We start from the raw sequence: 15,000 nt of genomic DNA on the forward strand, positions 1-15,000 counted from the left end.
ATAATCAAACTAATAGTGAGCTAATATAAGCTTACCTAAGTTAACCAAACCAAACGTAACCTAATCCTGCAACCATTAGAGACACTTTCCTCAGACTGATTCAAATTCAGGCATTAGTAAAGGCCAAGGAATTGAACAAACAAGAAATAAATGTTTGCTTAGCCTTAGAGAAAGGGGAGAGACTTTTGGTCTAGCTGCCTGTTAAAAGAAGGAAGTACGAGAGAGAAAGATGACGGAAGTGTTGTATTACCTACGGTACTTATCTTGGCGATACCAGACCACATCAGAATCTTTAGTCAGTTGTATGTGCAGTATATGAAGTGTGCCATTATATATGACAAATAAATCTTGCAAAAAAAATCAATGAAATAAACTATCTGTCAAGTTATTATTTCTTTACTTATCTTTTTTATGTTCTTTCCTTCATATACCATGAACAAAGAAAACCGCATGGTTACCTGGCAAGAAAGGTGGAGACAACGCAGAACATCATGGCACCTACCAGACCTCCACTTTGACCTGGAGAATCATGCGTCTAAGTTGTTGCCCAAACCTGAGCGTCGGATCTTGGTGCCGCTCTGTGGGAAGTCAGTGGATGTTGAGTGGTGAGCGTTTGTCAGAGCCATCCAAGAGTTGTAATACTTAATCACTGAGGACGGAAAAATCAAATTTTGTTAATTACTACTTTATCCGCTCTCTCTCTCTCTCTCTCTCTCTCTCTCTCTCTCTCTCTCTCTCTCTCTCTCTCTCTCTCTCTCTCTCTCTCTCTCTCTCAGGTTGTACAGAGAAGGGCACACAGTGGTGGGCATAGAAGGAATAGAGCAACCAATAGTTGAGTTCTTCTCAGAGCGCAACTTGCCCTACACCACTGACCACTTGACGTGGGCTAAAGTGTTCAAGGTGAGGAATTCATGATATTTGGTATTGTAGTTTCATGGCAAAATATTCTTCAGTTTTAGTAGAAATATGAAATATAAAGTAGATAGAATAATACTAGATAGATATTTACATTGAGTTACATATGGTATGCATAACTTGCAAGGTTTAGTGTACATAATGAGTTGGTTCCATTAATTTGAAAAAGCCTAGTATTAGTTTGACGGATGCCAAGAATAAAGGAATGAAGGACGAAGCAGAAACATCCACAGTGAGCATTAAATTTTTTTTTATTTATTGCATTCTATTGCTGAATGATGTAACTAAAGCTGTGTTGGCATTCCTTACAGACGGAAGATGATCGACTTAGGATGTACTGCTGTGACATTTTCAAGATGGATATGGAAAGCTTAGGAAAATTTGATGCAGTCTGGGATAGGGCCTCGCTGGTTGCCATATATGAGGAGGACAGAGAAAAGTGAGCTTTTACTGTTATCTGTGTGTCAGTAATGCACTGTTTGATGTATTTCAAGGATTGTTTTGAAGTGATTGGCAATAACGTTTCCATTTATCTAATCATTGTCTTCTTGCTTGCTCAGTATTAAATGTATTTATAATGTTAGAATCATTCTCAAGTGGTTGGCAGTGACAACACTTATCTAATCATTCTCTTCTGGCCTGCTGAACTGTTTGACTACTACTGTATCTCTTTCAAATTATATTAGAATAAATGTCCAATTACATGAATGTAGGAAGCATTAACAGGGTGGAATCAAAAGCTTTTCTTCTCATCAGTTCATCAACTTTCAGATATGCCAAAGTGATTAAGGCTCTACTAGCTCCAGATTTTCGTTATCTGATTAGCACTACTCAGTATACTCCACTTGAAGTTTATAGTGGACCACCAAGGAACATTCCAACAGCATTAGTGGAGAAACTGTTTAGTAAGCTACATTTTTTTGTTTTGTTTTGCATATCAGTAAACTGGGAGGGATGCCATGGACTTTCATGGATGTTGCCTGTTTGTCATAGCGTTTTTTATTGTTACATTATTAAAGGTGATGAAGATAGATCAAGTAAGAGAGATGTGAACTTGCAAGTTAGGCAATGTAAGGGATGAAAAGATAGTGTAAAGGAGGCCTTCAGGGAAACAGAACTGACACTGGAGTGTAGTAGTATAATATAGCATGACAAAACCAGTTAGAGAACAGCAGTTGTGGGTGCATTAGCGATTTCCTGATTATCCGATTCAATAAAACTGTTTGAAAGTGATTTAATATTTTCAAAAGTTACTCAATGTTTTTAAAGCAATTTTCAATGCTTCTAAAGGGAACTTAATGTTTTTTTTTTTGTTTTTTTTTACCATAAATCAGCTATTTCTAACTGATACAGAAAGAAACCAAGCTTTTATGATAAAGAATAAACATCATTTTAATTAATTATTAATTATGATATTTTACTCTCTTTATTATAAAGAAAATACGAGTGTGAATACAATAGAATGAAATTCTAAAAAAAATGTACTTGAAAAAAGATATGGAAAAATTTACTAAGAAACTGCTATTAAGAAATGTAAGTCTGATCAATTGGGTAACCACCACATAATAGGACTTCCGAATCAGACAGCCCACGTCTGATTCTTTCACCTTCATGCAGTGAGCAGCTTATGTCATGACAAGAGCAACTGTTTATCACTGTCCAGGTGATGTGTGTGAGTTGCAAGTGCTGGAGGAAACTACCAGGCCCAAAGAAGTCATCGAGCAGTGGGGTTTTGATTACTATGTTGAGACTGCGCTGCTGCTCACTCCACGGTCATGAGCCAACACTGGACTTCCTTATAAAGTGGTGTATGATGATGATGATGGTAAGGATGGTGAAGTTGACATTTACCACACTAAACAATTATTCACTATATCTGAGGAACTTCTCAATATTAACATTTTATAACTTAGAATAAGTTAATAATAATACCCATTGCCATTTTGTCATCATCAATGTTATGTTGCTTTCAGAAATCAATTAATATGTTTTCGACGTGCTTCTGCCGTTTATTGAAAATAAACTTTATACTGTTATGTTATATTAGGTTGACTTTAAATCTCAAGCACATTCAATCTGTAAACCTACTTCAATGGCATTGTTGGTGACAGAGAGGCCCCAGTGTTGGTGTTATCACAGAAGGTGTTGTCCACGTGCCTTGTTCAAGTTTAGGCCGGGTCAAGTGGTTGTGTCTGAGAATCAGAAGAGGGGTAATGTGGCCTCTCTTTTAGGCTAACACCTAGCTTTATTACCTGTAATACCTCCACTCAGGTATTATTATATTTACTTTTATGTGTCACTGGGCATACCCACGTATGGTATATAAAAAAATTAATTTGCCACTTCTCTCATGTACAATGGTCCAAGCCAGAATAGAGGTGATCCAGTCGTTTTACCATAACGAAAACAAACTGTTGATATATGTTCGTGTTAGTTCAGAGGCTGCATGTAAATGACAGACCAGTCTCTCTCTCTCTCTCTCTCTCTCTCTCTCTCTCTCTCTCTCTCTCTCTCTCTCTCTCTCTCTCTCTCTCTCTCTCTCTCTCTCTCTCTCTCTCTCTCTCTCTCTCTCTCTCTCTCTCTCTCTCTCTCTCTCTCTCTCTCTCTCTCTCTCTCTCTCTCTCTCTCTCTCTCTCTCTCTCTCTCTCTCTCTCTCTCTCTCTCTCTCTCTCTCTCTCTCTCTCTTTTCATCTAAGAATTCACAGTTTTGGTGCGTGTGCTGGTTAACCTTGTAAGGTGGACGTGATTGTTGTGTATCTCTGTGTTCCCATCTTGAGGTTTAGCTGTATACAACAGTGACCCTTATTATATGGGTTTTATGCATATATTTATGCGCTAGTTTGATCAATTTGCGCAGGTGTGTTATGATTGGTAATTCGGAGGAGTGCTGATTCGTACCTCGACGATTCTGGGCAAGACGGACGCGCAGAGTTGTGTTCTCAAGTGGTGTGTTGAGTTTCGGGCACGCGACAAAACCACGCGCGCTACAACAAAGCATACTTGGTACATTCATGATAATAGCGTTGAGTCAGGATTGCTCCTTTTAACGAGTGTTGTAGTAGTAAGTTATTTTGTCTTATGTTACACACAACTTGCTAGACAGTTTGAAATCTTTCTTTACGTGTGTACTTTTCAGCGGTTTCATTCGTTTTGTTATCAATTATCAATGTTATCACCTTTAGCCCTCCTGATTATTATTCCCGTGTCGCTTTGATCCCAGTGCAGCATCCCTCGCCACCCTTTGTGGGCCCCGGCCGCCCACACCCGCGGCAGGCGCGAGCTGACCCAAATACGAGGCAGGCAATCGACTGCTTGAGTTCCCAAGGGAGATGAATTCACCGCTTTAACCTACATTACAAGGTGGCATCGCCTTTTTCATCATCTTTCCAGCCTTTTGCGTTTAATTTCTGACACATATTTGACAATGATTTATTGGTGGCCGGCATCGGAAAGCTGGTACTCCTTGGAAACTTCACTTTGGTGTAAGGGCACACCTTGCTTGACACAAAGCCATAGTGACATGTGTGGTGCGGTGCCGCGAGGTGCGGTGAGCAACATGGAAGTAATTTTGTTGTTAATCATCGCGAAAGTTGTGACCTAAACTAAAAGTCACCCTTGACGATCAGTGATTGGCTGGTGGCGTCACAAGCCTGAGGTGACGTCCTCGAAATATTAAATGACTCTGAAAGGTTAGCAAATAAGTGGTCAGGGTGAAGCTACTTGAATATCGCGCAAGAGACTTGACATATTCCATTTCATAATTTTTTTTTTCATTATATTTTCACTTTACTCTAAACTTCTACTGTTCTCTTGACTGAAAATAGACCTTTGTAAAGCTTCTACTTAAAGAGATTTATGTCATTTGATTTCAAGTTCAGTACCGTTTAAGTAATCCAAACATGCTGCATGAATTCAAAACTAGTAAATACTTTTTTGCAGATTACTAAAATGATCATTCCCATTGTATTTTGACTTAATAGAAACATTCCCGCAGACTTTGAAAACTGCCATAGATATATCACTGTTTTTAAACGTAAATAAACGTGATATGTTTTCTGTAGGCATCATCTACCACAACCACTGCCACGGCGCTCCCACTCACGGTTTGTAGAATACGGCGGTAAGGAAAGAGGACCGGGCGAGCCTTGGTTAGTTTGATAGCAATGCACGTTGTTTATGTTTGTGTTCACTGGTGTTGCTTGGAGACTAAAAGCACATTGGAGGCGTTTTGGTTTTCCTTCTTCTTCTTCTTCTTTTTCTTCTTCTTCTTCTTCTTCTTCTTCTTCTTCTTCTTCTTCTTCTTCTTCTTCTTCTTTTCTTGGCCTTAGATATTTGTTTGTTGTGCGTTTATTTTCTTAATCTTTATCCTGGTTTGTTTTGTGAGATTAATTGCTCTTGTGACACAACCCAACCATGATTGTTTGCTTATATTTGACATGTTTGTCGTGATGACCAGTCCGTGTTCAACGAAACATGATGGCTTGGCAAGATGAGCAGTGAGAGACTTTAATTCATCTCCTCCTCCTCATTCCTCCTCCTCCTCCTCCTCCTCCTCCTCCTCCTCCTCCTCCTCTTCCTCTTCCTCTTCCTCTTCCTCTTCCTCTTCTTCTTCCTCCTCCTCCTTCTCCTTCTCTTCCTCTTCTTCCTCCTCCTCCTCTTCTCCTCCAGAGTTTCCCGGATTGTCTCTTGTCGTAATGGACGAGTCTCGTTTAATCAGCAATTTGTGTTTCGTCTCTTAGTTTTGAATGATGGATTGACCTTCACTCAACCAATGCCACGGCACCGTCCTGGCACCACTAGGTAGCCGAGGTGGCCCCAGGCGTGGGTGAGTCCTTCATGGTCCGATTCCTAAAGGGAGGCTTTAATAAGTCAGTAATTGGATCTCCAACACGTAAAAGAAATTATTTGTGTACTTGTCCGCCTGTTGCCAATGGAAGCAGTCCCTTGGCGTTACTGATGCAGGAGAAGTGCGTGGTGTACGGTGCATCGGGGGCCGCCTGGAGGAAGGTGTTGTGGGCATCTGGGTAGCGTCGCGTGGGTGGTCGGACGGTCGTGGTGCAGAGGCGTCTGCACTTCGATCGGTCTGCCCGTTGTGTGGCACACTTCTCTCCTTACATGATTCTCACATTAGCAGCTGAGGCCTGTAAGTCTGCGGCTCAGCGGGGTGAGGCAAGGTGAGCCAGCGTTGTTTATGCTTCACTTTATGAGGGAGACTACGATGCTGTGTATATAGGGCTCTCTCTCTCTCTCTCTCTCTCTCTCTCTCTCTCTCTCTCCTCTCTCTCTCTCTCTCTCTCTCTCTCTCTCTCTCTCTCTCTCTCTCTCTCTCTCTCTCTCTCTCTCTCTCTCTCTCTCTCTCTCTCTCTCTCTCTCTCTCTCTCTCTCTCTCTCTCTCTCTCTCTCTCTCTCTCTCTGATTAGATTCTAGCATTCTAGTTCCTTGCCACCTGACAGTGGCAGGATATTTGGAAGGACCAGGAAGCTGCTTCTGACCACCTGTTCTATAAATCAGTGCTAATGACCAGCCTCTAGAACACCTTGCTGCGTACTGGCGTCCAGCGATCTGCGTTTGAGGCATTTGTGTGTTGTTTTTAAGGAAGTGGTTGTTGAGCCTCGGTGTTCGTGGCTGAGCCGAGGAAGGATGGATTAACTAACTTGGCACAGTAGACAGTTCCAGTGAGGTGCAGGATTTGCTTTTAATTGGAGTGTAGCGTGTGCATGATGTGGCTCAACAACGATATCAGTATATCCTTGGAAAAAAACAAAAACATGCCACGCCTACCATTGGGTCTCAAGTTGGACGGGTCATCGTGCGGCAGGAGAGCTGAGCCTTGAAGGCACAAGTCTTCAGCCACCAGTGTTGTGTGGATGTTTGCTGTCTGGTTGCCTGCACTGGGTCCTGCGTTTTCCTGCATTCGTGTGCACACACACACTGCTGGGTCACGGGTCCTGCTGGGCGGAAGGCCACGAGGCGGGATAAGGTGAAGGATAGCAGAGAAGGAAGAGAGTTGCACACACACGAACACACACACACACACACACACACACACACACACACACACACACACACACACACACACACACACACACCCGGTAGCTCAGTGGTTAGAGCGCTGGCTTCACAAGCCAGAGGACCGGGGTTCGATTCCCCGGCCGGGTGGAGATATTTGGGTGTGTCTCCTTTCACGTGTAGCCCCTGTTCACCTAGCAGTGAGTAGGTACGGGACCGTAAATCGAGGAGTTGTGACCTTGTTGTCCCGGTGTGTGGTGTGTGCCTGGTCTCAGGCCTATCCGAAGATCGGAAATAATGAGCTCTGAGCTCGTTCCGTAGGGTAACGTCTGGCTGTCTCGTCAGAGACTGCAGCAGATCAAACAGTGAAACACACACACACACACACACACACACAAGCAGAGATGTGGCTGTGCCTCCCCACACCTGCAAGTTCTCCACGGCATCCCTGCATTGATGACGACAGGCAGACAAGGCGGGGTCGCGAGAGAAGACTGAGGAGGCGAGTGGAAGGGACAGGGGCGGAGGGACGCTAATGAGGTACTGGATCACAATGATGACTATGATGATCTTGGCGATGGTAATAGTGGTGGTGATGATGGTGGTGGTGGTGCGCCTTTAATTCCCTCCGATTCTACGTGTGTTTAGACCAGCGTTGTAAATAGGTGCGTTGGTGAACGCAGCTACGTGGTTTAGGATTGTAACGCTGTATTTGTCTTTTACTTTTCTACGTAAGAGAGACACTGGCCAAACGACTAAAAAAAGTGGAAAAAATGCCCAATAAAGTTCAGATCCCAAATTAGATGAAAATGGTTATGTAGATCTTGAGGATTGTCTCTGAAACACCGCTATTGAGAGTTTAATTCATAGGAAGGAGGAAATGCACAAGTAGGCAGGGTAGTCCAGATTTTTCCAGGAAAGAAAAGAGACGTGAATCATCACACACACACACACACACACACACACACACACACACACACACACACACACACACACACACACACACACACACACACACACACACACACACACACACACACACACACACACAAGAAGATGCATGACAACGGTGCCTTTGGTGTTTGGCAGTGACAGCGCCAGAGTAAGCCGGGATGAATCAAGGCACTAGAGCTTTGGATCGGAGAAAATATGAACACTTCCCTGTCAAAAGCAATCATCTCCATTACTCGCTGAACAAAGGCAGGAGAGACGCTGACAGGGGAAATCAGAAGAGATGTAACATACTCGTATTTTCATAACAACAGGAATCTAGTGAAATATTGTTATGGGATATGCAACTTTTCGCCGGCCGAGAGACAATAACAGTAGCAATAAACAATGCGTCTATAGGACAAGGTGGTTATGATTAGTATAATATATGTGGAAAATTTAGTGTAAAGATTGAGGAATTTGCTCTACCAAAAGACACATCAGTAATCTCTCTCTCTCTCTCTCTCTCTCTCTCTCTCTCTCTCTCTCTCTCTCTCTCTCTCTCTCTCTCTCTCTCTCTCTCTCTCTCTCTCTCTCTCTCTCTCTCTCTCTCTGATGCCAAGCAGAAAGTTATTGGTCAGTGATAATGAAAGTGATAACGTCATCAAGTCCTCCTTAATACTTCAGTGCCTCGAAACCTCTTGAATCGAGTCACGTACAGCAGCTAGTGTGCTTTGCAAGCGTGACTGAGGCTGGCTCCCTTTCCCCCGGACACTCAGGAGGTGGAAACTTGTCCTTACAAAGCTCGCTCATCCACCTTCCATAAGCGATCAACCCCGCTAGTTCACGAGGGAGAAATCAGCGGTCACGTGGCAAAAAGGCTGCCATATTAGCTAAAGGGAACACAAGGAGCGAAGGGGCTGTAGATATTTGGGGTTATTGGAACGTGTACCGCCCACCACCCGAGACTCCGAAAAGGACAGCTACTAAGGGCGGCGCCGCGTGGGAGTGCGAGGCCAGGGCTGTGGGCGGTGCAGAAGCAGGAGAGAAAAGATTATCTATCCTTGGGGAACAGTTCTGCAATGTGTGTGTGTGTGTGTGTGTGTGTGTGTGTGTGTGTGTGTGTGTGTGTGTGTTGGTGGGGGAGGGGTGGGGCGTGTTGCCGTTCCATTCATGCAGGGTAGCAGCTGAGTATAATCTAATTCATTGGGTGGTAGGTGGGGCGGTGTCGGCGGATCTCCAGGGAGCGCCTCGCTGCTCTGTGGTGAAGCAGTCCAAGGCAATCCAGCCTCGGCTCCTTATCATCCTTACACCGTTTACAACACCCACAGTCAATTGCAAAGTTTCTGCCGTGTAATTTATTTCCCTTTGAATTTTCTCCTACGAATATTAGATTTCAGTGTTAAGAAAATGGAAATTGACTAAAATATAGACATCAGTGACTAATTTCAAAGATTAAGCGTGCCTGATTCGGTGTGTAGGTGTGGCTTGTGGGGCAATCCCCGCCGCGGCGCCATTGTGCCACGAGGAAAGTGGCGGCTCGGCTGTCAGTGGTTTCCCGAGACAACTCAGTGTACAAGTATGCTTAAACCTGACGAGCTGAGGGAAGTGTGTGTGTGTGTGTGTGTGTGTGTGTGTGTGTGTGTGTGTGTGTGTGTGTGTGTGTGTGTCAATATATAATGTTTCGCAAGGTATCACAGGTCTTGGGGGTGAGTAAGGTGTACTCGTGGCACCTTCCCCCTCTGGCTCAGCTGCTTGACATCTTTTTGCCTCATAAACAGTTGATGGGCCGTGTCGCCAGCGAACCCCTGAAAACTCGGGGCGCGGCGCTGCGGTGTGACTGTTCACGGCTCATGTTCGTGGGACACACACACACTTACGACGGTGATTCGCGTATATTTTTGAAAGTAGGTCAAGAGTTGTATATTTTTTTGGTGTAAGTTTCATGTGCCAGTTAACACGCCATTGAGGCTTCACCCACCCATAGCGCGGCCCCTTGGTGGAGGTCAGGGCTCCGACACTGGTGACACCCCTGGCATTATTTCTGCGTTGAAATGTATGCCTGTCATTTGACGTTTTTGTAAAATGACTGAAACACACATTCATAAAGGATACAAGTCGTGGAAAATGTAGACAGCGTACACAACCTGATATAGGAATAAACCTTCAAATAAAGACGGACCTCTCGATTTACTGTTGTGTTCACTACTTACTCGTCGCCATATCATCTTAGTAAGAGTGTACGTACAGCACATATTAACGCACAGGACACATTACAATACAGACATCGTCAATTCAGTTGCTTACATAACACTTTTTAGCTGTTAGTGATATACTTATTCGATTTCAGTGACACTCAGCCATCATACTAAAAGACATGAAACCATAGGAACTGAAAACTCACCTCAGTCAATCTTTTACTTTCATTGGTGTCTTTCTAACTTACAGTATATTGTAGACGTGCACTAGTTCATTCTATCAATCTTGAGGACAGGCCACACTCGCAGCAGTCACAGCGATAGCGATGCATAACACCACAAGTACATTATAAGAGAGCTCTATGCCGCAACACAACGCAACACAACACTCCTGAGCAGCAGCCTTACACAAAGCGCAAAACAGCGGCGCCGCATACCAACGCATCAACACTCTTCATGCATCAGCGCGCTCCCCTCAGCGTCACATGACACGTCCACACACCGCCACACAACAGCCTCGAAATACAAACATGCAAAGAAACATTAACAAAAAAGGCTCGTCGTTTACCTCTTCATGGGAAAGCAAGCCACTGCAGTTCAGAACAACACAGCTTGGATATACAACACCCTACTTATAACAATATCAGTCAGTACAACACCTTGACAAAGCTTTTCTAAACAACGCAACAGTCATTTGTTACAACACTCAACGCACCACTTGAGACATTAAGTATATTAAAGCCACTAACACTCATCTCTAAATCCCTTTTACTCACTTGACTCCTTTCTTCCTCGTCCTCCACCCGCGCCCTTTCCTCGCCCCGCATCCCGGCCGCCCACGTGCCCCAGGCTGCTGGTCGCCGAACACGTCATGCACGGTTATAGTTTCAAGAGGAACGAGATAATATACGCTGGTTTTTCCCCCCTTCTCTTTCTCTCTCAAGGGAATACGCAGTTTGTTTAATTTAGTTATGTTATCTGGTTGGCCTGCACTTCCGCTGGTACCCACGAGGGTCTGCTATCCGTTCGTCCTCGCTCCCAGCTCGTCTCGCCCAGGGCCTCACGATGTAGTCTGTGTCCTCGACCCTTTTGACGATATACTGTGTTTAATATGCGCTGGCGGAGGGAGTTTAGTGGTTGCAACTGAGACGCGAAGCAGTTGGGTGGGAGAGCAGGTGTCCTGAAGCAGCAACACTGGCGCCGCCTGTGGGAAAGTAATCCCAAATCGTCGTGCGTAGCCGTAAAGGATCACTGATCTATGCTGCTGTCAGTAATGAAGTGTGGAAGGCGAGCCGAGGCATCAGAAGTGATATTCAATCCCTTTACCCCTGAACTGTGATACACAAGATGCAAACATGTTCATGCTGGCACAAAGTGTTGTATACAATTATCTATATTCTTTCTCTCCTTCACCACAATGTCTGTAAGGGAATCATCTGCTGTTAGTATATTTATTAGTCGGCTTATTTATTTATTCATTCGTTTTTATGTAATACTAGACAGACACTAATCGGTACAAGTAAACAACTCTCTTTCCAGGCGTTGTACATTTAAACCATTAGTGTAATTAATTCTGACTCTGTTGCTCTGGTGCAGTCAGACGTGAAACTATTTACCTAATACGTGCGGAGAGGTTGTTAAGGAGTGGGCAGACATCACACGGCAGCAGCTGCAGCAGCAGCAGCAGGTTCACGTGAGGCCTGCCACCTCCAGGCACTCCCACATAAGGCGAGACTCACTTGGACGGGACGGACAGGCTGGCCACTTCCCAGGAAGGGAGGGAGGGGAGGGAGGTTAAGACACAGCAAAATTCGTGCATTGTTAATAAAGTTTTCCTTCTGTCTTATACCCCTCCCCCCTTCGTTCTCTCGTGTTAATATTGTTGTTCTTTTTTCTTCTTGGCCTTTCTTTTCTTCTTTTTCGTTGTTGTCGTCGTCGTCCTTCTCCTCCTCCTCCTCCTCCTCCTCCTCCTCCTCCTCCTCCTCCTCCTCCTCCTCCTCCTCTTATACTTTTCTTTCAGTCAGCAATATTTTTCTATTCTCAAATACAGAACATTTTACCTTAGATAAGAAAACTTATCTCGTCTTGTCTCGCTCGTAGGTGAAGCCTCGGCCCTAGAGGAGTGAGCAGGGTCTCTGTAACTCGGACATCGTGTTAATGATTAAATATTGATGTTAATAGTAGCAGCGGGTGTGCTTAGCGTGTATTCGACTCTCTCTCTCTCTCTCTCTCTCTCTCTCTCTCTCTCTCTCTCTCTCTCTCTCTCTCTCTCTCTCTCTCTCTCTCTCTCTCTCTCTCTCTCTCTCTCTCTCTCTCTCTCTCTCTCTCTCTCTCTCTCTCTCTCTCTCTCTCTCTCTCTCTCTCTCTCTCTCTCTCTCTCTCTCTCTCTCTCTCTCTCTCTCTCTCTCTCTCTCTCTCTCTCTCTCTCTCTCTCTCTCTCTCTCTCTCTCTCTCTCTCTCTCTCTCTCTCTCTCTCTCTCTCTCTCTCTCTCTCTCTCTCTCTCTCTCTCTCTCTCTCTCTCTCTCTCTCTCTCTCTCTCTCTCTCTCTCTCTCTCTCTCTCTCTCTCTCTCTCTCTCTCTCTCTCTCTCTCTCTCTCTCTCTCTCTCTCTCTCTCTCTCTCTCTCTCTCTCTCTCTCTCTCTCTCTCTCTCTCTCTCTCTCTCTCTCTCTCTCTCTCTCTCTCTCTCTCTCTCTCTCTCTCTCTCTCTCTCTCTCTCTCTCTCTCTCTCTCTCTCTCTCTCTCTCTCTCTCTCTCTCTCTCTCTCTCTCTCTCTCTCTCTCTCTCTCTCTCTCTTGGCACAGATGGAAGTCTGTCGAGTTGAGACAAGACCAACAGTACCTGCATGAGTCAGTAACCTCATCTGGTGCCCCATCTGAACCAAAACCTGCAAACAAGGAAGACGCAGCAACAACTGAAAGTGTATTACAGAAAAGACCTACAGACTTAAACACCAACGGAAAAGAAGGGAGAAAACGCGGGTCACGGTTTGACCCTGGGGCGAAGGAGGTTAACCAAACTGCTGGAGCGTCGAGTAACCTTGACTCCTGCTTGGTGGACCCCGCCCGTGTTGACTCCCGACAGGCTGCCGCCGGTAAACACTGGCTCTGTTCGTTGTATGTGACAAAGTATATCTCGTTACGAAGCTGTATTGTAAATATACGTCAAATTTACCTCATGATCCATGCATCAATCTCCCGAGTGAGTGAGTGAGTGAAGGGCTGTAGAGACGCCCATCACTCCTTTCATAAACCACGAATTTCCCTGGCATAAATTTCTGTGCTTCACCCCCGTAAGGACACCCGTGACCCAGCGCGGCCTCCAGCACACATAATGTCAGGCAGAACCATACGCCACACCCTTGGGCGCATGATGTTGCCTCAAGACAAAGGGCGTGAATACAAGTCGTGCGGATCCTCGCCGACTCAACACACCAGAAGGACAAGAAAAAGTCTTCGCTGTGGAGGCGCGCTGCTGGTAGAGGAGGTCAGGGCGGGAACAGGTGCAATTTTTAGGATGATCCAAGAAATTTATCGTAGAAACACCTGGTCTTTTGACGCCAACGAAAGGCTTACCTTGCTCCGTACCTTCAGGAAAATTTGGGACGTGTCCAATAAGGCATGTCGTATTTCAAGAGATTTCACGGCAGTTTGGTATTTGGACTTGCTGACACACACACACACACACACACACACACACACACACACACACACACACACACACACACACACACAGACATACATGGCGCCAGAACGAAGGGTTGTCTGGCGGCAACAGTAAAAGGGTCAAGCAGAACCTGCCACCTGCCGCCCCCTTGACAGTGTGTGTGTGTGTGTGTGTGTGTGTGTGTGTGTGTGTGTGTGTGTGTGTGTGTGTGTGTGTGATTTGAGTTGTCCCTAGTAGACATCGCTGCCTCTGAGTAAGCCCAGTGAAAGCCGAAACATTATGAAGGGAGCACTTTTATTCGTATGATTTAAAACGTGTTTGGTCTAGTCATCTTCGTTTGCACTGAAATTTCTCCTGGCTCAAGGAAAAACCTCGAGGTGCCGCAGTCCCTTCCACCCACCCACCCACCCACCCACTCTCCCGCTCTCCCTTTTCCTCCTCCCTTCATAAAGCACCAGCTGTTGTATGTTTAACGTGATTCCCATTTGATCTATGTATTTATCATTATCATAAGTGCTTGTTTTCTTTACGCTATCTGCACCAGCTATTAATATTCTCAATAGAAGCGACATTGTTACGTGTAGTATCATAATAACAGAAACATCTTTCATTTGGTGACCTGTGGCTATACATCAATCTGTCTGTCTGTTCGTCTGTCGTCCTATCTCTCAGCCTGTTACTCTGTTCCTTAATCTGTCTGTGTGTCTGTCTGTTTGTCTGTCTGGGTAACTATTTATCTGCCTATCTACATTTTTATGTGTCAATGAGGAAGCTTCCTTGACGTAGGGAGGTCAGCAGGATGCAAGATGATGAAAGACAGCGAACACATGTCTATAGTGTACGAGAGAGAGAGAGAGAGAGAGAGAGAGAGAGAGAGAGAGAGAGAGAGAGAGAGAGAGAGAGAGAGAGAGACGTGGTGGGATAATGCGAAGCTAAGCGAGAAACAAGTAAAAAAAAAAAAAAAGGAGAAATGCCGGGAGCCTACAGACGCGGAATAACAATTAACTTTCGATGACTAAGAAAATAAGAACCCTCACAGAATCTTCGAAAGGAACAGACACTTTCCTACCTCACCCCTGCCGCTTGGAAGAGACGCTAGCTTGGGCGACAGACTACTATGTTCCCTCTTTGACCACCTGGCTGTTCATTTCTTTCTAGCACCACAGCAATATGTTTACAGGTCGCTGGTGGTGTGATGAGTGGGAGGCAGGTGTGCGAAACTCAATGAACTGTCAGGTGTGAAGGCTGGAGTGGCAATAAGCACATGGAGTGTCAGCGGTCAG

General features: G+C 45.0%; 1 protein-coding gene across 3 annotated transcripts in view; it reads left to right on the forward strand.

Moving 5' to 3' along the window:
• LOC123504289 (thiopurine S-methyltransferase-like) overlaps window positions 1-15,000 on the forward strand; it is a 19,877-nt gene that overhangs the window by 861 nt on the left and 4,016 nt on the right. The window contains exons 2-6 of one of the 3 annotated variants that reach the window (XM_045254698.1): window positions 443-605; window positions 777-900; window positions 1,227-1,354; window positions 1,687-1,820; window positions 2,579-2,740. In XM_045254698.1, the coding sequence (XP_045110633.1) occupies window positions 443-605; window positions 777-900; window positions 1,227-1,354; window positions 1,687-1,820; window positions 2,579-2,694 (665 nt within the window). In that variant the 3' untranslated portion in view covers window positions 2,695-2,740. Of the gene's footprint in view, window positions 1-442; window positions 606-776; window positions 901-1,226; window positions 1,355-1,686; window positions 2,149-2,578; window positions 3,234-15,000 lie in introns of those variants that run through there. The other 2 variants (XM_045254697.1, XM_045254696.1) reach the window with 2 other exon arrangements.

This window comes from Portunus trituberculatus, chromosome 15, assembly GCF_017591435.1.
Source record: "Portunus trituberculatus isolate SZX2019 chromosome 15, ASM1759143v1, whole genome shotgun sequence".
Taxonomy (NCBI): domain Eukaryota; kingdom Metazoa; phylum Arthropoda; class Malacostraca; order Decapoda; family Portunidae; genus Portunus; species Portunus trituberculatus.